At 37.1% G+C, this 23,660-nt stretch overlaps 2 protein-coding genes across 8 annotated transcripts; one reads left to right on the top strand and one right to left on the bottom strand.

Annotated features, from left to right (window-relative positions):
• Nucleotides 1–229: 229 nt before the first annotated feature.
• Nucleotides 230–7,480, top strand: cluap1 (clusterin associated protein 1). Of its 5 annotated transcripts, XM_048174548.1 has the most exons (13): nt 231–324; nt 682–742; nt 931–1,042; nt 1,199–1,283; nt 1,465–1,644; nt 1,734–1,913; nt 3,099–3,232; nt 3,358–3,499; nt 5,056–5,128; nt 5,200–5,310; nt 5,415–5,467; nt 5,988–6,050; nt 6,940–7,480. In XM_048174548.1, the coding sequence occupies exons 2-13, from the start codon at nt 721–723 to the stop codon at nt 7,126–7,128; spliced, it is 1,344 nt and encodes a 447-aa protein (XP_048030505.1). In that variant the 5' UTR covers nt 231–324; nt 682–720; the 3' UTR covers nt 7,129–7,480. The 5 variants fall into 5 exon arrangements, with proteins under 5 accessions (XP_048030500.1, XP_048030505.1, XP_048030504.1 ...); XM_048174543.1 differs by lacking the exon at nt 6,940–7,480 and having other exon boundaries at nt 230–324; nt 5,988–6,930; XM_048174547.1 differs by lacking the exon at nt 5,988–6,050.
• Nucleotides 7,445–21,988, bottom strand: nlrc3 (NLR family, CARD domain containing 3). Of its 3 annotated transcripts, XM_048174542.1 has the most exons (19): nt 21,468–21,976; nt 16,874–17,049; nt 15,336–15,596; nt 13,465–15,256; nt 13,243–13,329; nt 12,925–13,008; nt 12,510–12,593; nt 11,421–11,504; nt 11,264–11,347; nt 11,087–11,170; nt 10,919–11,002; nt 10,730–10,813; nt 10,549–10,632; nt 10,309–10,392; nt 10,139–10,222; nt 9,962–10,045; nt 8,280–8,363; nt 7,901–7,984; nt 7,445–7,667 (listed from the first exon to the last, which is right to left on the bottom strand). In XM_048174542.1, exons 2-19 carry the CDS (start codon nt 16,965–16,967, stop codon nt 7,577–7,579), a joined length of 3,417 nt encoding a protein of 1,138 aa, XP_048030499.1. In that variant the 5' UTR covers nt 16,968–17,049; nt 21,468–21,976; the 3' UTR covers nt 7,445–7,576. The 3 variants fall into 3 exon arrangements, with proteins under 3 accessions (XP_048030499.1, XP_048030497.1, XP_048030498.1); XM_048174540.1 differs by having other exon boundaries at nt 7,445–7,984; nt 21,468–21,988; XM_048174541.1 differs by lacking the exon at nt 21,468–21,976 and adding an exon at nt 19,805–19,908 and having other exon boundaries at nt 7,445–7,984.
• Between the last annotated feature and the right edge of the window lie 1,672 nt (nt 21,989–23,660).

Raw genomic sequence — 23,660 nt, 5'->3', positions numbered from 1 at the left:
AATTTTGTAAATTAATTGTTGTATTGTACATTTCTAGATATTGTTTGCATATTTTTATATATTATAATCTAAAAAATCGTTTAAAATATTAACTTAGTTATTAATTATATTGTACATTCCATCAGATAATTGTTGAGATCATTATTATTATTATGATATATCAGACATAAATGGTTCTACTTTGATTTCTACTTTGAAAATAGTTTTCAGATGAGCATCCTCAGAAAACGCGTTTCCCGTTTGTAATAGTTTGTCCTTATTGGGTTCCCATAGGTCCGTTTGGATGCCATAGTGACGAACACAGCAACAGACGCTTATGCAAAGGCAAGAATTCCGCTTTTATGCTAATTATCACTCTTATTTGACATAATTGACGACTAAAACGGTAACAGTTTTGTTATAATTATCGAATGGCAGCATTTGGACATGAATTTGAGAGGGAAGGTAAAACGCGACTATAAAGCGCTTAACTGCTGTTATCTGCCTGTTGAAATTAGTATATTTGCCCCTCAACAACAAGTTATTAAAAAATTATCTCATATATATATATATATATATATATATATATATATATATATATATATAGCTAGCTTTCAATGAGATTTGAAGTCTTAACTATGTGTACATTAACAATTAAAGTGGAAAGTGGATTTTAGTGTCATTTTTCTTCTTGTCTTCTAGGTGACAGTCTTGTGTTCACTGGATTAAAAGACAGCAATCATGTCTTTTAGAGATCTGAGAAGTAAGAGAACCTCTGCTGTAATATTTGCATAAGAAACAAGTGTCAGTTTGTGGTCATAAAACAGAACTGAAGGGATGTTTTGTAATTAGATAGTCTTTCAGTAGAAAGTAATCTTACCCTAATGCATTTCTGAAAGGAGTGTATTATGAATATTTGTTGATGACTTATGTTATGATTTGGATATGTAGATTTTACAGAGATGATGCGAGCGCTCGGCTATCCTCGTCTCATCTCCATGGAAAACTTCAGATCTCCAAACTTTCCTTTAGTAGCTGAAATTCTCATCTGGCTTGTCAAGAGGTAATGCATGTGAGAGGCTGGCAGAGAGACACCATGAAAGTTTACATTAAATTCAGAGCTATATGTGTTAAATAGCTGAGAGAACTGCATTTTCAAAATCTGAGTTATGTTTAAAGTCATATTAAATGTTATAAAAATTTGCATTAATTCCCCTAGATATGAACCTCAGATGGAAATTCCCAGTGATGTTGAGACCGAGTCAGACAGGGTGTTTTTCATCAAAGCTGTGGCCCAATTCATGGTAAACTATATTATTGTTAATACTCATCATATCTGCTCACTTAGGCTTTTGTCTAACAAAATACACGAGGAAAAATATTTCACAGTATTTGTAGACTTATTTCCAATTTCTGATGTAGGCATGAGCTATCAAAGTACAGTAAGTGCTGAATTCACTGCATGTTCTCTGTGTGTTTCTCTAGGCCACCAAGGCTCATGTGAAGCTGAATCTCAAGCGTCTATATCAGGCAGATGGTTACGCTGTGAAAGAGATGCTGAAAATCACCAGCATCCTCTATAATGCCATGAAAACCAAAGAGAACGCCAGTGGTGACCAGAACAATGACGAAAACAGCAAGTTCAAGTTTGATCTGGGGTCAAAGGTAAATCATAAATTCTAACACGAGCAGAGTTTATCAAAATCAATCACTTGCATTGTATTTTTGGATGTTTTGTTTTTGTGTGTGTGCAGATAGCTGATTTAAAGGTGGCTCGTCAGCTGGGATCTGAAATTACAGCAAAGGGAGCAGCTCTGTTTGACCTGCTGGGGCACGAAGAGGACCTGAGAGAGAGCAGGACGGCTGCAATAGCCCGACCGCTGGAGGTCACTGAGACAGAGAGAGCCTTGAGAGCGGCCGTCAAAGACGTTACGGTAAAACACGGATCCTCACAGGTTCACGAGGTCCTGTTTTTCATGATATGTGACTCTTGACCACAAAACCAGTCATAAGGGTTAATATTTTGAAATAGATAATAAATAAGCTTCCCATTGATGTATGGTTTGTTAGGATAGGACAATATTTGGCCGAGATACTACTATTTGATTTACTATTATTCGCCTTTAAAGTTGTCCAAATGAAGTCCTTTGCAATGTATATCCACTCACAAAAATACATTTTTTATATATTTACTGTAGGAAATTTACAAAATATCTTCATGGAACATGATCTTTACTTAATATCCTAATGATTTCTGGCATAAAAGAAAAATCGATAATTTTGACCCATACAATGTATGGTTGGCTATTGCTACAAATATACACAGGTCCTCCAAGATATATGTGGTAATTCGGCTATAATGACAAAGCTGCTTATTATTAAACTTTATATATGTAAGATAGGAGTAGCAATATATTAAAATAATTATAAATAAATAAAATAATTAAATTCCATAATTCCAGAAGTTTCAGTAACTGAAAGTTCTTCAGGGTTTACACTTTGACACCAATTTTCTGTTCATTTGTGATTACGTTTGTTTGTTTTTTTAGTCACAAATCACAATTTCTACCCAATAAAATATTTTACAGCTTGACATATAAAAATTTATATTAATTATAACAATGCCTATTAAAATTGTATTAATTTCCATGGCTTTTCCATGAACAGAATTTACATAAAATTCCATCATATATCCAGGTTTTCCAAGAACGTTGGAATTCTGGACTTTAAATAAAACTGACAGTTGTTGAGGGAATTAATTAAATAAGAATTATGAAACTTTACGTCTTGATTTTTATATGTTTTAGATTTTTTTTAAATTAAATTTTTATGTCATTTCAAACTGCCTGTACTAGGAAAATCATCCATAAATGTTGCATAAATGTTATTTAAAGGTTTGTTATGCAAGTCTCTAGAGGGCTACAAGAACTCAAAATCACTTTTTGTTTCAGGTCAGTTCTTGAAAAGTCTGATTTTAGTGCATTCAGTGAGTAGCGCACTTGAATTATTTACCACTCAAAAGAACAGGAGAACATCTTTGGAGAATTATGGTGTTATTTTGGGGTCTTAATGGCATCTGTCCTTCTGTACTGAATGTGTGTTTGTTTGTCTGTGTTCAGGAGAGCATCCAAATGACGAAGGATCTGCTCAATAACGTATCATCAGATGAGGCCAGTCTGGAGGCCAAAATTGAGAAGAAGAAACAGGACCTGGAGAGAAACCAGAAGCGTTTACAAACTCTACAGAGCGTTCGGTAAACTTGTTTTTGTCATTTTTATTAGTTTTTTAAAATATGTTTATAAAATTTTTATTAAGTTTTAGTTATTTTAGTACTTAAATGCATTAAAACACTCTCTGACACGGTGTTCGAATATGTAGTCCAGCTTTTATGGATGAATACGAGAAGATCGAGGAGGACTTGCAGAAACAGTACCAGACGTATGTGGAGAAATTCCGTAACCTCAGCTTCCTGGAGCAGCAGCTAGACGACTATCACAGAGCCGAGCAGGAACGCTTCGAGGTACAAATGCATCTTATCTTCTCTCTGGCACTGTTTACTCCTGGTATTAAGATGCATTTTGGTCGATCGGATCACGAGTAGACAAGGAAGACACATTCCCGTTTACACCTGGGGTCTCATTTATAAAGCGTGCGTACGCACAAAACGGGGATGGAAACGTGCGTACGCCAGTTCCCACGCAAAGGTTGTGATCTATAAAAACAAACTTGACGGGAGAATGTGCGCACCTTTAAGCAAACTTTGAGCCGTGCGTACGCACATTCTGGAGACAAAAGTGATATGAATTGAGATAGTAGATGTGCTACTTTCGATCACTTTCCAGTGACACGCTGTTTTAATGACAGTGAGGAGCGCTGGAAGCACAATAATTCCTCTTTAAACTAAACTGCAGATGTTATGACAAAATATTTTTTCGAGAATGACGATCAGTGATGCACACTTAACTTAGATATTATGGAAGACACTGCTGGATTTGGTGGTCGAACGGTCCGTTGTCCAGTTTGAATAGGTCCAATAATATCTTACTGTACAACCACAGCTGCAGGAGGTGTTGATGTCGTGTGAAGGATCTTCAAACAATTACCATTTGAAGGATATAATTTGAGGAAAACGGTAAGATTTGCATGTTTTCTTTTTAAAATACTTTGTCAGTGACGCGCCGAGTCAGACAATTGTATTTACACTGCAATAAATAAGTAGGCCTGTTTCCACTAAAAATAGCCTATAAACTTCCTAAAAGATATGTTCACCTTATCAGCAAAACTGCATAAATTTGATTGGAATTGTTTAAAACTATTAAAATACTATCTGGCCAGTGGAAATGAATGAATCAACTCTATTCTAAAACCTTTATCTGAAGTATTTTATACAATTTTGTTTTTATGGATATTTTGATATAGATTTATTCTAAAACATTAAGAGGATATTGGATGATCTTTATCAATATAATGTGTGGCACAAATTGCATTTATAGTCCATATCTAATATTTTCCAATGTCTTGTACCTTTGACGGTGTTAACCGTGGTGTCACGTGGATGGGAACATGTATGGAAATGACATGCAGATGAGGTTATGCATAGTAAAACTAGGCGTCGTAAGCTCCATATATGGTGATTTCGGGGAGGAGACAGGGTGGAGATGCACGTACGCACAATCTTCCGCTGACTGGGATTTATAAAGGGATTTGTGCGCAGGTTCTGGCGTACGCATGGTTTTATAAATCTGCTTTTGCACGTACGTACAATTTTAGTAGGGATCCTACGCACAGTTTTATAAATGAGACCCCTGGTGTTTTAAACAGTCTCTTTTGACCACTTTTAACCACTTCTGTCCTGATTTCTTTGAGGGGAGGGTCTATGAGCAGGTAAATTTTTGAGCTTATTCAGATATTTCGATTGAATGGACAAAATAAGCTCACGGAATTTACATATGAATGTGACCGACTGTCAAATGTGACTGTCGAATGTTATATTTCACCCAAATTCACCTCAGTAATTCACTTTAAAAAGTCTATGTTGATGTTTCCCTGATGAATCATTTTGCCTTTTTCTTCCAGGAAGCAGAAATGACAATGAAAATGAGACAAAACAAATTAAAAGAGGAGGAGAAGAGACTCATGAGGAGTGGAGGTGGGTCACACACGCTCAAACACACACTTCTGAACTCTGTCAGAGATCTCACGGGTTCTCTTCCTCTGTAGCAAAAGATGAAGACTCAGATGTGGACATACCAGAGGATGAAGGATCTGACAGCGACATAGATGACGGACAGCAGCCCAGAGCGCACCCCGCACGACACGCCCAGATATCAGGTGATGGAAGAACTTCAGCATTGAGTCCCACATAATCTACTGCCCCACTCACACATATATCTGATCGGACTTGATTTGTGTTTGTGTGTTTGTGATGTCTGCAGGTCGAGGTGGCGCTCGATTCATTGGCAGTATGAGGGGAGAAGACAGTGAAGAGGTGAAAACACACGTTCACATACATAATATATCATACCGACCGAAACAATGTTATTTAGCATTATTTATATACTTTTAAAATATTTATTAATATTTTGAATTATTTTATACTTTTTTACTTTTATTATTGTATTTATTTTATTAGTTTTCATTTTAATTTTAGATTTAGTTTTAGTAATTTAAGAATTTCAACTAATTTCAGTTAGTTGCCAAGGCAACATTTCATGATTTTTTAGTATTTGTAGTTTTAGTTAACATTAACAATAACAATGAACCAACTTTTCCTCATTTATTCTGTTATATTCTTCAGAGTTTTCAGATTATTTAGCCAATCATGGTCAAGCTCTCTGGCGTTCTTTTCCCTTCACATTTCCCTGTTTTTCCTCCATGATCTTACACAACTTCTCTACAGTGATCGTTCTTTCATTTTCTTTTCTCACTGTATATGCCACCAGCTCTCATTTCATTCACTCTGTTTTCACGCCATCTCTATTTCTCTTCCTCTGCACTCGTTCTTCAAGCCCAGCGTAAAGGAGCGAACTCGTCTATCCGGCAGCGGCCGGAAGCAAAAGAGAAGAAAGGTGGTGTGTGTGTGTGTTATTTATATACTAGGAAGTGGATTTTTATATACAAGGACGATAACTATAACAAATATATCTGCGAGCAGCATTTATCGGGGTTCAATCGCTTTAAGGCCTTTAAGCACATGTGTAAAAAGGTATTATGTTTTAATTAGTAAGCCTGTAACCAACTTAATCAAAGATGGAAAAGACCATTTACAGCCAATACAGGCAATTTACCATAGAAAATATATAGTTTTAAAAGCTTTTTAACAGTTATCGAGGTTGAGCCAGACACCTTGGACTAGTTCGCCAAAGTTTGTTTTTGAAGTAGGTGGACAGAGGCGGTTCTAGAGGCAAAGTTGCTCAGAATGAGGAGTTCTGCATGGCTGAATCCCAAATGGCACACTTCTATGCACTTTTGGACTTACAATGGCTGCCGCGTGTGCATGTCCGTTAAGTCCACGAGACCGTAGCGTGTCCCATTCATACATTTTTCTATAGAGCTCGAGCATTTAAAGTGGCAGACGACAAAACTGCAGTGTGTGCTTATAAACAGAATGATGTGCGCTGGTGTGGATGCTAATATATTTATCGTTATAGTTATTATTCTTTGTGTGAACAGGCCTTTAGAGTATTTATTAATATTTTGGTCATAGTTTATGTTTTTCATTTAATATTTATATTTTATAAAAATAGCTTTATTTCAATTAACAAAATTGATTTTTTTTTTTTTTTTTTTTTTAGTTAATAACAAAATTGGTGTGTGAGTGTGAACTCCTGGATGTTCTTATAATTACTAATTCTAATAATTCTGAATTAGGGATATTGATTGAGCCTCGTTCCAGTGACCATCCACTGACCGCTGTGTGCGTCTTCTGTTTTATAATTCACAATGTGCTTTGGTTTGCAGTCAGAGGATAGCGAGATTGACGTAGACGATGATGATGAAGATGGTGAGGAAGACGAAGATGAAGAGGAGGAGGAAAACGAGGATCTGGATGAAGATAATGACAGTCTGGAGGGCTCCTCTGCCAAACCCGGACGGTCAAAGCGATCACTGCACCCACAAATCCTCGAGGAGAGCGACAATGATTTTTAACAGACAACTTAAATGACATTATTACGCTAACATAGAAAAACACGTTCAGTGGAACTTCTTGAATTTATTTTAACTTTTCATGAATCGGTTCAATGTAAATTGCTGCATCAAACTGAATGTGACAATTTACATGAAATGTTTTTTCATGACATGGAAAAAGTAAATATGTAAATACCAAAATTTAATTTCCAATATATGAATATGTTTGTATTCAAGTGTAGCTGCCTGTTCAATTGCCAGTTATTTGGATTCATTTGAGTGAAAGTTTAACAAAATTGTTGTATTGTGTGTTTTATTAAGGCAACATCTCTGTCAGTACTGTTATATAAAATAAACATTTATTATTACACAACTTTAATACATAAACTTATTAATACAAAAATATTTACATGAATAAGACTACATCAAACATGTTTTTTTTTTTAACATATTCATTTGTAAGTGTGTGCTAGATATCCACCACACAATCTGGTGCACCAGCTTTGATGGCGTCTGATACAACCTTTGCCCCAGACTCCCCGATGCCGTTACCCTGGAGACTGAAACAGAAAAACATAACACATCACAGCCAAATCTCACACAAGAACAATCACGTGCCATAAAATGTGCCATTCACTGCAGATTATAAATGATCAGTCTTCAGATTCACAGCCTCACACACTGCAAAATATTTATCACACGTGCCATGCTATCGTGACACCCTGTGGTTGAACCTCTCAGACACAGCCGGCGGTTCACACATAAACCCAAACAGACAGACACACAGACTGACTTGATGTAGGTGAGCTCATGGTTTCCTCTCAGCGCAGTCGCGATGAAGATCGCTCCGTCCATCCCCAGAGAATTCTCCTGTAGACTACAAACACGTGCAAATACACTATTTCAATGTTCATGTTCTGTTTGGGTGTAGAAATACAATCTACTCTTGTTACTCACAAGCATCTTCTCATGCTAAGATTTTCAGCATTAAATATTTTTTTTAACATGCATTATTTCACGTGCCAATATTTATTTGCATTTGTTTTAATGTTTAAGAGACAAATCTATTCAGCACAGATGCATTAAATTGGTCAACAGTGTCAGTAAAAATACTTGAATGTTAGAAAAGATTTCTATTTCAGATAAATGATCAAAGAATCCTGTGGACATACTTCAGACTTCTCAAACTCCTGTTGTTCTTCAGAGCGCTGGAAAACGCCTTCGCTCCTTCCATCCCAATGGAGTTGCCACGCAGACTAAAACAACAACAAAAATACTGGATGAATAGATAGATAGATAGATAGATAGATAGATAGATAGATAGATAGATAGATAGATAGATAGATAGATAGATAGATGGAAGGACAGACATGGATGGATGGATGGACTAACAGAACTATAGATAGATAGATCAATGAAAGGACAGACACGGATGGATGGATGGATGGATGGACCGACAGATAATGGATGCATGGATGGAAGGACCGACGGATGGACAAATGGACGGATGAATGGACCAATGAATGGATGGAAGGACAGATGGATGGATGGATGGAAGGACGACAGATGGACAAAAGGATGGATAGATGGACCGACAGATGGACCGATGGAAGGACCGATGGATGGACAAGTGGACAGACGAATAGATGGATGGATGGATGGATGGTTGGAAGGACCGACGGATGGAAGATTGGATGGGTGGATGGATGGAAGGACCAATGGATGGACAAATGGATGGATGGGTGGAAGGACCGACAAATGAATAGATGGACTGATGGATGGATGAATGGAAGGATGACAGATGGATGGATGGACTGACAGATGGATGGATGGAAGGACCAACGGATGGATGGACAGATGGAGGGATGGAAGGACTGACGGATGGATGGACGGATGGAAGGACCAACAGATGGATGGATGAATGGATGGATGATGGATGGACCGAAGGATGGATGGATGTATAGATGGATGGATGGAAGGACCAACGGATGGATGGACAGATGGAGGGATGGAAGGACTGACAGATGGATGGATGGACGTACAGATGGATGGATGGAAGGACCAACGGATGGATGGACAGATGGAGGGATGGAAGGACTGACAGATGGATGGATGGACGTACAGATGGATGGATGGAAGGACCAACAGATGGATGGATGAATGGATGGATGATGGAAGGACCAACAGATGGATGGATGAATGGATGGACCAACGGATGGATGCACAGATGGATGGATGGAAGGACTGACAGATGGATGGATGGATGCAGCGACGGATGGATGGACCAACGAATGGATCTAAGGACAGATGGATGGATGGATGGAAGGACCGACAGATGGAAGGACCAACGAATGGACGGATGGATGGAAGGATGACAGATGGACAAAAGGATGGATGGATGGACCAACAGATGGACGGATGGAAGGACCAATGGATGGACAAGTGGACAGATGAATAGATAGATGGATGGATGGAAGGACCAACGGATGGACGAATGGATGGATGGGTGGAAGGACAGACAAATGAATAGATGGACTGACGGATGGATGGATGGAAGGACTTACAGATGGATAGGTGCACTGACGGATGGATGGAAGGACAGATGGAGGGATGGAAGGACTGACAGATGGATGGATGGACGTACAGATGGATGGATGGAAGGAAGGACTGACAGATGGATGGATGGATGGAGTGACGGATGGATGGATGGATGGAACGACGGATGGATGGATGGATGGAAGGAGCGATGGATGGATGGATGGATAAACAGATGAATAAATAGATGGACAGACAGACAGACAGATGGACGGATGGACGGACAGAAGGATTTTTTAATCTAAAAATGAAGACTTACTCTAGTGTATGAAGGGTTTCATTGACCACCAGAGCGTTGGCTAGTGCAACGGCCCCTGATTTACCTGCTGATACACCCTGAAGACTACAAAACACACACACACACACACACAAGGTCAGACACAACCAGCTTTACCAAACAGCAATGAAATATGAAGAGAGCTGAAGTGAGACTCACTAGAGCACACTGAGAGAAGAGTTTGACCTCAGAGCACAGGCCAGAGCAATGACTCCATTATCACCGAGAGCGTTCTCCTGCAGACTGAGAGGAAAACATTCATCATACACTCATCTCTGTATGACAGTAAACTTGAGACATGGATGAGGATGTAGAATAGAGAGTCTTACTCCAGCAGCTGGATGCAGGTGTTGCTCATGAGAGACTGTGCTAAAGCTTTAGCTGCTCCAGCCTTCATGAAGTTCCACTGGAGACTGAAACACACATACAGCATGACTTCACATCCTAACACAGATGACATCACATCCTGATCTAGATTATATCATTTCCTGACTGCCAGTCACAAAGTTCATCTTTGAGCTTCTCATTAGTTTGTCTCTATTGTCTTAAATTCAGTTTCTTGAACTCACTGTAAGGAGGTGATCGCTCTGTTGACCCTCATGGCTTCAGCGATGGCCGTCACACCCTCATCATGTAGAAGATTAGCGGTCAGACTTAAACACAAACACAGATAAATGATTAGAAGAACACACACACACATACAGTATATATATATATATAAAATTAAACATGTATTTTGTGTGTACTTACTCAAGCTCTTTAAGACAAGTGTTGACTTTTAAGGCTTTGGCGATGTCTTTGGCACCAGAAACTCCTATTGAATTCTCCCTTAGACTGCCACCAAATATATACACAAAAACAGCATTAAATCTTAGCCAGAACATAAATGTTAAAATAGTTTAATACTGTGGTGTTTGAAATGGGCTTGTATTGACATACTTCAGACAGCTGAGTCCTCGGTTTGACTGAAGAGCGTGAGAGAGAGCTTTAATGCCTCTATCACTCACAGAGTTACTCTGAAGACTAAACCAGGAAGAGAGACACATTCATTCAGCAAGGTGCGTCTGCAGTGGATTGTAAGGAACTTGCTGATTGAGTGTGTTTTACCTGAGCGTGTGGAGAACGTGGTTGACCATAAGCGCTTGAGCCAGAGCCACGGTTCCCAAATCACCCAGATGATTGCTGGATACACTGTAGAAACATTCACACACACAGAGAATTATTCACAATGGAGAGTTTCATCTATCTCTCAATCACTCAATCAGACTTTGAGCAGAATCTTACTTGAGATCCTGAAGAGTTTGATTCTTTGTGAGGGCGTCTGCGATTTTTTTCACACCTTCTGGTCCGATGCCGTTCTTCTGAAGACTGCAATGCATGAAGATTTGTGTTTATGACGCTCTGTTAAAGCACACAAACACACACTGAAACACAGACTCACTTCAATGTGGTGAGCTTTCGGTTTGATTGAAGAACCTCTGCCAGCGCACGAGCACCTTCATCCTCTATGTGGTTACTCTGCAAACTACATGAATCAACACACACATGCACACACATCCAGTCACAAACACACACATGCACACATATGTGCACACAAGCATATACAAATTAAATACTGTAGGACTTAAAGTTAAAGGTTACATTTTTTTTATTAATTACATTTTTAAAAATCAAAAATATATATATTTTTTAAAATAATGTATTTTATTTTATAAATAATATGAACAAATTAATTTTATTTATTATAAATATTATAATATAAAAATACAGCTGTAACAATTCTATTTATTTCTATCTGACTGACTCATTAGTTATTTTATTAAATTTATTTAATATATTTTAATAAATAAATAATAAATAAATTATATTAATTTCATCATATTGTATTTAGTGCTGTCAAATCGATTAATCATGATTAATCGCATTTAACTTAAAAGTATGTAAATATATAATATGTGTGAGTATATACACACACAAACTTTTATGTTAGATGCGATTAATCGATTTCACAGCACTAATTATATTAATTATATTATATTTAATGCTGTCAAATCGATTAATCGTGATTAATCACATTTAACTTAAAAGTATGTAAATATATAATATGTGTGTGTGTATATATATATATATACACACACACACACACATATATATAGATACACACACACACACACACACACACAAACTTTTATGTTAGATGCAATTAATCACGATTAATCAGTTTGACAGCACTAATTATATATTATATTTAGTGCTGTCAAATCGATTAATCGTGATTAATCGCATTTAACTTAAAAGTATGTAAATATATAATATGTGTGTATAATATATATATACACAAACACACACACACACACATATATATATATATACATATATATATATATACATATACACACACACATATACAAACTTTTATGTTAGATGCGATTAATTGTGATTAATCAATTTGACAGCACTAATTATATTATATTATATTATATTATAAATTACAGCTGTCACAATTCTATAAAGGTTTATTAGAACTCACTTGACTGACACGAGGACCTGGTTCATTTTTAGTGCCTCACACAACGTCTTTGCTCCCTTGGCGCCGATGTTGTTGCCACGGAGGCTAAAAGAAACAAGATATATTCATACATAATATTCAATGACCAGCTCAAAATACAATATCGAAAACATGGTTTCCTTTATTTTGATGGTCCCTTTAACACATTCTGTTGGCTATAATGTCTACTAACTCTTATTAGAGTAGTAATAGAGTATTAGTAGACTAGTAGGGTTAGAGTTAGAATAAGTTGACATGTAGTTACAAAGTTAATTATTGTCAACAGAATGTTCAAAAGGGACCATTAAAATAAAGTGTTACCAAAAACACAATACAATGTATAAAAATACAATGTACAAATACAAAAAAGGTAATATTTTATAATAAAGTTACTGACTCCAGGGCTGTGAGGGTTCGGTTGACGAGTAGAGCCCGACTGAGTGGTTTAACTCCTTTACTGCTGATTAAGTTGTCAGCCAGACTAGAAAAGAGAGAGAAAGTGAGTTAAACACGTTAAAGACTGTAATAGGATTTATGTGTGTGTGTGTGTACCTCACAGGGTTTTTATCAGTAACTAAAACTAAAAACCATTAAAAAAAACTTTTTGTTACTTGAAATAAAAAAAAACACAACAAAATAAACTTTAACTAAAATGAAACTGTAAACATAAAAACTATAATTGTGCATCAATGATACTAAAAAATAACACTGGTACCTGAGTATCTGAATATGGCACTCTTTAGCACTCAGCAGACTTCCCAACAGCTCCATGGCGCCTTCCTTAAATTCATTGTTTTCCATTCTGCAATACATAGTTAAAAGTACACACAAGATATTTTCAGTGAAAAAAAATATTTGTTTATTCCTCACTCAAAGTGTGTTAGGGATTTTTCTTTACAAACACCTAAGAATATATGTATAAACATACATGCTTTACCTCAGATTACTGCAGTACAGCAGCTGTGGGAGGAGCCTCTTCAGGGAGGAGGAGTCTAGACAATTCGACAGTTGCGTTTCTTCTGTACATGCATCTGATACTTGCAACAAGTAAGCTAGCACAGAACAAACTCCGCCCTTCAGCTTTCCCCGCAGGCCGCAGTTCATGAGATCCTCCTCTACTGAGCGTAGCCACTCCCCTTGTTGCAGCTCCGCCAAACACGTCACCATTGTGACGCTGCGCATGCTTACGGCGTCGCCTCCTGTCCCCGTCACCGTATTCTGAAGCAAAGTCGTCGCGGCGGTGCGGTGGTTCACCTGCTCCTCACGGGAAACGCCCAGAGGACCACCTAGCAAAGCGGTGACCGCCGGAGACAGCAGCCCTGACAGGAAGCGCATGAAGAGGTCGAGGTTGCCTTGCGTGGCGGCGTCCGATTGGTTGGTTTTCTGCAGCGCAGCGCGGTAGTGGCTGTGGAAGCCGATGCGGGGCCACGAAACACTACTTTCGGAGAACAGATCGAACATTCCACGCCTTGACGAAACGTAGTAAAAAAGAGCTCCCAGGTATTCCTGCACAGACGTGTGCGTGAACTGCCACACGACGCTATCGGATGACCAGCTTTGCTTGCGCTGGAGGATGCGGTGTCCGAGAGTCCCGACCTGAGGTGGTACGTCGACACCGTAAGTTCGTAATTCGGCCTCGCTGAATGTATGCCGTCGCCGTAAGAGGCTATAAAACGCAAGACGACCCAGAGTGCTCAGCGGCTTCCTGATGCCGCCACTGGCTGGGTCTGATCCAGAGAGGTGTGGCCAACAGTAGTGGGCGTAGACTTCTGTTAGAGTCCGTGGGAGGGGCGTTGAATCCGACTCCAGCTTTAAAAGGCGCGATATCGTAGTTATGATAATGTGGCAAACCGCGGGGACGGAAGACAAAATAAGCAATGGTTTCTGAGAATTCAGATAAGTCCACAATTGGGAGGAGACATCCTCAGGCATGTACGTTTGAGACGATGAGCTCTCTTGCGATAATGAGTACTCATCTAACGTGTTCGTAATACAGTGATTAATATAATCCTTTATTTGCGTTCGCGAAAAAGGCGGGGCTTCGGTCACACGATCGACCAATCCCGCCGGAACTTTCGCCCCAATGCCAGGCCTTGACAAAAGCCAGAGCGTTGCCCCTGGCAAAAGGTTACCTCGTACAATATTCGTAATGAGGTCCGACACTGGAATTTCGCGACGAGGGTCGCTAGTGGGCGGGGCATCTGAGAAATCCAGTGATTGCCGAAATTCTTCCAATCCATCCAAAATGAGCAATACTTTGCAGGACTCGTTAGAGATAATTACGTCCACGTTATCATACGGAACGAACAACCGCAGCAAGCGCTCGACCGATAACCGATCGAAACTGCTCAATTCCCAGCATGCAATGGGAATCGCAAGACTCAGCTCTGGATAGATCTGTCCGCTGCACCAAAGTCGGATGAAGCGGTGGACCATTCGGCTCTTCCCGCTGCCAGCCACGCCCACTGTCAGTGTCACACGTGGGGCGGTGCTAACCCTCGTCAACGGCGCAATAAGCTTGTCCAATCCCAGTGCTCGACCGTGAAGAGGCCCCGCCCCTCTGTTGACTGACACCTGTACGAGGTCGTGTTCTCGCTGCTGTAGGTCAGATACACTCTCTATAAGGAGAAAAGCGGAACCGTGCGAGTTACCGCCGGCTTGCGCAAACGAATTGTCATCATCTTTGAGTCGCTGAAGGAGAGCGTCTTTATGTGGTCGAACGACAGAGTCTGTGGAGAGAAAGAGGGAGAAGTAAGGAACTCAGGGATTGAAAAAGTATTGGAAAATAACAAATAAAATCATGCATACCATGTACGGTTATAAGGTTGTACTCAGTCAGGTGTGAACTTTGAAGATAAGCCTGAAGGGCGGCGCCATGTGGATCAGTGACAGACAGGAACTCCACCAATACATGCACTTTATCCTTCAAAGACCCCATTTCCTGGATGTGCCCCACCTCCTGTGCACTGAGCAGGTCTGATTTTCTCATGTGATGGACCACATTTACCAAGATGGAGGAGGATAAGAACCTTTGCAACAACACCTGGTGTCTGCGTAACCACCCAGAATCTGAGGAACAAACACATACACACACACACAAACATTCAAACACAAAGAACATGTAGCATAAGTTTTTAGAAATAGGGATGCACAGATACTGATTTTTTGTTCAGCACTGATAATTAGTTCAGTAACACTTCAGTCAAGTCAAGTCACCTTTATTTATATAGTGCTTTTTACAATGTAGATTGTGTCAAAGCAGCTTTACATTGATAACTGGTACATTATTTTGGCTGCACAGCAGCTCTTAAAGAATAGTGTCAATGCAGGCAGATGAAAGCACTGTTGAATATCAAATGTCAAGTGTCCCCAACTAAGCTTTACAATAAGGTCTCATTAGTTAATGCATTAGAGCAATACATTTGTTACAGTATTTATTCATCTTAACATTAGTTAATAAAAATATAACTGTTCATTATTAGCTCAAGTTCATTAAATAATATTAATAGATATAACTTTTGATTTTAATAGTGCATTAGTAAATGCTGAAATTTGACAATAACTAAGATTAATAAATGTTTTAGAAGTATTTTTCAATGTTAGTTTATGTTAAGTAATGTTAACAAATTGTCACCTTATTGTTAATATTTTAATATATATATATATATTTTTTAAATGTATAAATTTTAATATTTAATATTAATAGCTGATATGGCTTCTTATAAACAAAAAATTGTCAGTATTAAAATCTGTACTACTTTTTTAATCAAAAATATTAAATACAAACATATTTACAAATGCAAATATATAAAAATACTACAACATTAAAAACAAAAATACATGTTTTATGCACAGGCATGCATATACATGTAAGGTTGCATGTATATTTTAATATTAAGGGTTGATAACTGAGACATTGTCAGTATTGTAAATTTATGATACTTCATTATATATAAAAATGTATACAAATATTAAATACAAATATATTTATAGATGCAAATATACGATAAATATACGAAAAAGTAAAATATATTTATTTTTTTACACTCACAGATCTGCTAAAGTTGATTGTGTACAAGCAGAAAATGCAACGAACTCTTAAAAGAGTTTTTGCCATAATCTATTCCATTTAAGTTAGTGCTAAATAATGGGAAAAGTTATGAAAATGGTAAAATAGACAGAAACCATTAAAAACACAGTATTTGGTGATAAACATCCAATACTGATTGTAAAAATGTAACAAAAAAAATTAATAAAAAACATTTATGCTAATATATAAACCTATTTATATATAAAATGTCGAATATAAATGAAATATGATATGATTATTGGCTCTCTATCTTTACCTTCCATCCTCTTGCTAGTCTCTTGTTTTTGAGCATTGGACTTTAGATCCAGGTAGCAGTACTCCTGCCATGGGATATGGTCATGTCTAGCCATCCCAGCAGAGCGCTAAAAGGAACGTGTGTCCAGGTGTTTGTGGGAATCAGACCCTCAGCGTGATTCAGTAGGATCCATTCCCCTGTAACAGACAGACAATGCAAAAATCAGCAGCACACAAACACAACACACAACGATCGGATGGATGCGGTCAGCAGTGTAGCATTGTGGATGCAAGATTTGCACAGACAAACACTGATCACATTTTCTTAGGTGTATATTTTGTCATTTCTAACGCTAGAGTGATGTTGGAGTACCAATAAAGTAACAGGGGTGTTCATTTCCAGCAAATATCAGTTCAGTGGAAACCAAGTCTGAACCTCATTACCCACATGCATCAACAAAACACTGTGTTACTATGGCTACAGCACGACATCTGTCTGAGACAGATGTGAGGCACAGGTTTGAAGCCTGTAGAGTTAAGAAAACTGAAAATTGTATGCCACAATAAGATATATTTCTATTAACAAAACAATCTAGCATGTGACCTCAAAATAAGAAAACAAAAAATACACAAACAGGAGTTCAGGTGAGGTAGAAACTGCAACCATGACCTTCTACGACAGACACACAGCAGCAGAAAGAAATGGCGAAGTCAGCAGATGGTTTGCTTCAGACGTTCTGCAGCAGCTGCTGAGGTTCATGCCGAAACCCCTGAAGAAAAAACTGAAAACCTCACGATTGAGATAAAGTAGCCTATAGACTTAGAAGAGCTAGCAGCAAGTTTGAAGAAGCAAGTGATGACCAAATACATCAGTCATAGCAATCAATAATGTGGCTTCCTATTCAACAGACCTTGAAATTAAGTCCAGTTAAAGGAGAATATATATATATATATTTTATTTTGGGTTTGACTGTATATATATATATATATATATATATATATATATATATATATATATATATATACAGTCAAACCAAAAATTATTCAGATATTTTTGATATATTTTTACTAGCGGGTGCAGGACACTATAGTTCATTTATGTAAGTGAGGATATCAAAATAAAGTAAACTGTGACATTATACCTAAAAATTCTTCCTACAGTGGACTACCAGTAAAATTGATACAAATTTGGAAAATTTGATACAAAATTATTCAGACACTTTGACCTAACCATGTTTTGATTAAGTGTTATCCGACATAATTAAGATTATTTTGTTTTCTGACACAGTTTAACTCTAAGATCTTGTCATATTTTATTACCATTTTTTTTAATTATAGTGAATAAACTGTATTAATGAATGAAATGTCCAAGGTGTCTGAATAAATTTTATATATATCAAACATACAGTAAAAACAGTAATATTGGTAATGATTGGTAAAATAATTGGTAAAAATACAGTAATAAATAATATTAATATTATTTCAATTTATAATAACTATTTTATATTTGAATATCTTTTAAATCTAATTTATTCCTGTGATCAAAGTTGAATTTTCAGCATCATTACGCCAGTCTTCAGTGTCACATGATCCTTCAGAAATCATTCTAATATGATGATTTGCTGCTCAAGAAACATTTCTGATTATTATCAATGTTGAAAACAGTTGAGCTGCTTCATATTATTGTGGAAACTGTGATACATTGTTGTTTTCAGGATACATTTATGAATAGAAAGTTCAAAAGAACAGTATTTATTCGAAATAGAAATTGGTTGTAACATTATAAATGTCTTAATTCATTAAGATGTATGAAATGCGCAGTTTGTAACAGAAGAGCAGTGTTTGTGTCCGTGTAACACTTTCACTCAAGGTGTAAACTGGCCTAAACGTCTTCTCACATAAGTATGTAACTTCCTTAGTGACATTTTAATAAAAAATATAGCAAGAATTATTTTTCCCACAGTTGGGTTTTTAGTATTAGCTGAACCCTTACATATATTCCGTTGTAGTTGTTCTGGTGGAGCTTCACAGAATCAACAAAGTGTGTGGAAGGAAAAAGCAAAAGTATTTTTTGAACAATAAATACCAGCAAAAATAGTCCTGTTTATTTTGCCAATGCGTTTTAAGCACACAGGCCTTAATCAGGGCTGAGAGATTACAGGTGCACAGAGACTCATTCAAATGCAAACAAAGGGCAAAATTCAAACTTACAAATAACCAACAAGCAAATGGCATCCGGTATGTGGTATATGGTATGGCATCCACCAATCATATAACAGGTAAGTGATCACACATCAGGCCCTTACAAATATACACCATGGTAATTAGAGCTTCCTCAGTCTAAAATATCAGTTATTTTTAAATCTAGAGACCCTAGCAACCATCTAAATAGCCTAGCAACCACACAGAACACCCTATAACAATCATGGTGGTGAGTTGTGCACAGGCAGTGCCTAAAACAACAGCATTATTCTTTAAAATGCACAAAGAAACTGATTTTACATTAGTAATATTAATTACCATGTGAACTTTTTGTAAGATTGTGTTCTCAAAAGAGTTCATCAGAGCTCTATTGCATGTCTGCAAAATGTATAACTACATTTCGCCTGTGGCGAAAATCAGGTATTTAATGTTGTTTATATGCATATGTGTTGTTTTTAATATGATTTAAGACAAACCATGTGCAAATTCATAAGTCAACACCATTGATGAGGATTTTCTCTTTAAAACCGCAATGAAAAACGACAGTTTCAAATACTTTTTTTTACAGTCTATGGTTTGAAATCACAAACTACGTCACAAACTACCTTGCAACCAATCACGTCAACGTGCTGACGGGCTTTAGCATATCATTAACTATGACGCTCTGAAGCAAGGGAGTCGTGTAACATTAGCAACACATTTTTAGCTGTTTGATAATGTAGTCAAGCAAAAGACTAATCATATTAATTACCATTATGTGTCCGACGTTGTAAAGAGCGTTACCATTGTGCAGCCTTTACCTCAGTAAGTTGATCGAGTGGATCTCTGAGCTCGCGCGAGTGAGTGGAGGCGGGGATAATTAGCATATTCATAGATCCGCGTATAATAAATGAAGCAAGAGTGTAGGGTTACATTCAAGCTATTTTAAGGCATGAAGATATTTTTTCAAGGGGAAAAAACTGTAATTTTGGTGATCAAAGACGAGTTTTAAGGGGAAAAATTGTTGACTACAGAGGGACTTGCTATTGTAACCCTGCTATTGTGTCAGTAAATTGGCAAATGCAACCAAAATAAAAAGTATGTTTGTCATCGTGTGAGCCACACTGGTCAAAATTTTTAGATGTTTTTTCACCCTGGAAATATTTGTTAGGCTATATATACAAATTTCATGTTTGTTCAGCTGTTTTGTTGACACTGACTGCTTTCTATATACAAGAATGTCAGTTTTGTCGCTCTGAATGCGCTTGCGTATCACACTAAGCTTTTTAGATACAGATTTCAAAAGTATAGGAAAGATTTACTAGGAAAGGTCAATACTGTAATACTGTAGTATTTATGAATCATTTTTACACACTCATGTCTTCCTCTAACACCACCACCACCATTTATTACAAATCTCTTCCACTAAAAAAGCAACAGTGTATTTTTAGTTTGCGTGTAACACATTTCTACAAAAATAAATGTACTGAATAACACAAATGCATTAATATAGTTCTGCATAGTGTTTAGGGTTTTGATGTTCTTCCATATTTAAAAATGCTAGTGATTGAGCTGTCAGCAAACTCCATACAGTGCATGCCTCCAAATTTGATTGGTAAAATTCTTATTCTTATTTCATTACAATGGCAGGCCATTTGCCAGCAGATATTACAAACACTCCATGTCAGATATTTATGGAATATACAGTATATGCATGTCTGACAGATTTTGATCACTGAATGGATCATTTAACACACAAAGGCTCAGACGACGAAAGAATGTTTAGAAGTTGTGAAGAGTTTGCAATTTCACTATTCAGTTTTGATCAAGCCATGTGCATTTAGTTATTGTGCAAATTGTATTGCGCAAACAATGTACTTATGCTTTTGCATGCATGTGCTAAAACACATGCTTGAATCAATAAGAAATTCAAATCTGATGTAAACAAGAAACTAATTGCTCAGAGACCTGAACATATTGTTTTGAGAGTGAAAAATTGAGCCAAAAAGCGACAGAGAAAAACTGTAATATAGAATACTGATAATAAGCTTTATATATATATATATATATATATATATATATATATATATATATATATATATATATATATATATATATATAGTCAAACCAAAAATTATTCAGACATTTTTGATATATTTTTACTAGTGGGTGCAGGACACTATAGTTCATTTATGTACAGTAAGTGAGGATAGCAAAATAAAGTAAACTGTGACATATTATACCCAAAAATTCTTCATACAGTGGACTACCAGTAAAATTGATACAAATTTGGAACCAATATAGCCTATATATAAATATATGAGTCAGACAGACAGACAGATAGAATGATAGGCAGACAGAAAGACAGATAGATGCTGTTATCGTTATTCATGACATTCAGACAGTCAGCTACATTGAGGAAACTGAACACTCACTGTTGATTCAGTCCAGTGTTGTTGTTCTTCAGATTTGGAGGCTCCAAACACACACAGCAGCAGCAGCAGGAGTGTTTTTGAGTACAGAAAGTTTCACTGCCGTCTGCTAACCTCCGCTCGTCTCTACCCTACTTCTCACAGACCTCATCTTCATCCTCCAATCGACACTTTTCTCTGTTTGAGTGTCTCTGTCACGCAACGTCTGTCTTTTTCTTTCCCTCTCTTTCTATCCTTCCTGTCGCACCTCCTTCTCTTCCTGTGCAGCAGGCCACAGATGCACTTTTGACGTGTAGCATCGTCTGACATGCTGTCATTGTGTGCACGAAACCGCATACAAATACACACACACACACGCTTCCACACGCTTGCTCTACATAAAGCACTGGACTGTGCAAATGTTCAGAAAACAAAAACACACATTCACACATGAGTACAGCCGTGTGAAGTTAATAACAGACACATTAAGGTCAAAGAAAAAAAATCTTATGCAAAACAGGAAAAATGAACTATGCAAAGTCAATGCAGGCAAGTATATTGGTGATTGTGACTTAAGAAGATGCATCCGATACTGACAGGACAGGAAGTGTCGTTTAAAGAACAGGAAGAGAAAAGACAGACAGTGAGACTAATTCAAACCTGACACTGTTTTATTTAGATCATGTGACACTGGAGTAATGATGCTGAAAATTCAGCTTTGCATCACAGGAATAAATTACATTTTCAAATATATTACAATAGAACAGTTATTTTAAATTGTAATGATATTTCACAATATTACTGTATTTTTAAATCAAATAAACACAGGCTTATTGGTGAGCAGAATAAACTTCTTAAAAAAAAAAAAAAAAAAACATCTGAACACAATGACTTCAAACACAGCCGATATTAACAAAAAAACATTTATTGTGATTGTTTCCTTTGACAAAAATTTCCTCTGACAGATGCACACAAGACTGATCATCAAAAATCAATGACGAAAGAATAAATCAATAATCAATTACAAAAAAAAAGCCCAACAAGGAACTAGTGAGAATGTAAAACTGGCAAATTGTATTTTAGTTTTGAGTAGACACTGCAAAATGCAAAAAAAGACCAACATAATGGAACACACTGCAATTCTACACTAGTAATCATTATTATACTTCAGCATTTTGACCCTTTATTTCCTGTATTTTCTGCTCTGTTTAGGCCTCAAAAGAGCCTTAAAATTTAGTGCCATGAGCACTTCCAGTCCTAGAATGAGATTTATGTGACAGAACACGAACAGTCTGATATCTAATTACCAGGCAATATAACTAATGAACGGAGGGAACAGTGTGTCCTGTAAGTAACAAGCTGGACAGTTTTTGCTCCGTCTTAATGTAACGGCACATTAGTTCGACACATTGAAATGCTTCTGTGGTCAAATATGTACAAACACTGATCTGATGACCCTGAGAACAACTGATAATGCTTTGCAGATACAATAAAAAGAAAAGATGTAAACACATGAAACAGACACAACGTTTGAAGAACGACTCATGAAGAAGAAATAATTCTTTAGGCACGTACACAAACTTGCAGTCACAAATGGCCGGACTTTAGCAGTGGCACAGTGTCAAATGCTTATGGAAGCTCGTTTCCACTTGCAAATCTTTTCGCAATTGCCAGTTTATACCTCGAAATTCTCGTTTTTCCTCGCAATTCTGACTTTTTTCTCGCAATTGTGAGTTTATATCTCACAATTCTGACGTTTTTTCCTCACAATTGAAATTTTTTTCTTGCAATTATGACTTTTTCCTCGCAACTCTGACTTTTTCTGCAATTGCGAGTTTATTTCTCGCAATTCTGATGTCTTTTGCGAGTTATAAAGTCAGAATTGCGAGGTGGAAACTTGCAAATCTTTTCGCAATTGCCAGTTTATATCTCGCAATTCTCGTTTTTCCTCGCAATTCTGACTTTTTTCTCGCAATTGTGAGTTTATATCTCGCAATTCTGACTTATTTCCCCAATTGCGAGTTTATATCTCACAATTCTGTTTTTTCCTCACGTATCCTGACTTTTTTCGCAATTGCGAGTTTTTATCTTGCAATTCTCATTTTTTCTCGCAATTCTGACTTTTTTCTCGCAATTGCCAGTTTATATCTCGCAATTCTCGTTTTTCCTCGCAATTCTGACTTTTTTCTCACAATTGTGAGTTTATATCTTTTATAT

Source organism: Megalobrama amblycephala, linkage group LG22 (genome assembly GCF_018812025.1).
Source record: "Megalobrama amblycephala isolate DHTTF-2021 linkage group LG22, ASM1881202v1, whole genome shotgun sequence".
Lineage (NCBI taxonomy): Eukaryota > Metazoa > Chordata > Actinopteri > Cypriniformes > Xenocyprididae > Megalobrama > Megalobrama amblycephala.
The sequence above is the reverse complement of the archived record's forward strand: the minus strand, read 5'-3'. Positions and strand labels throughout refer to the sequence as shown.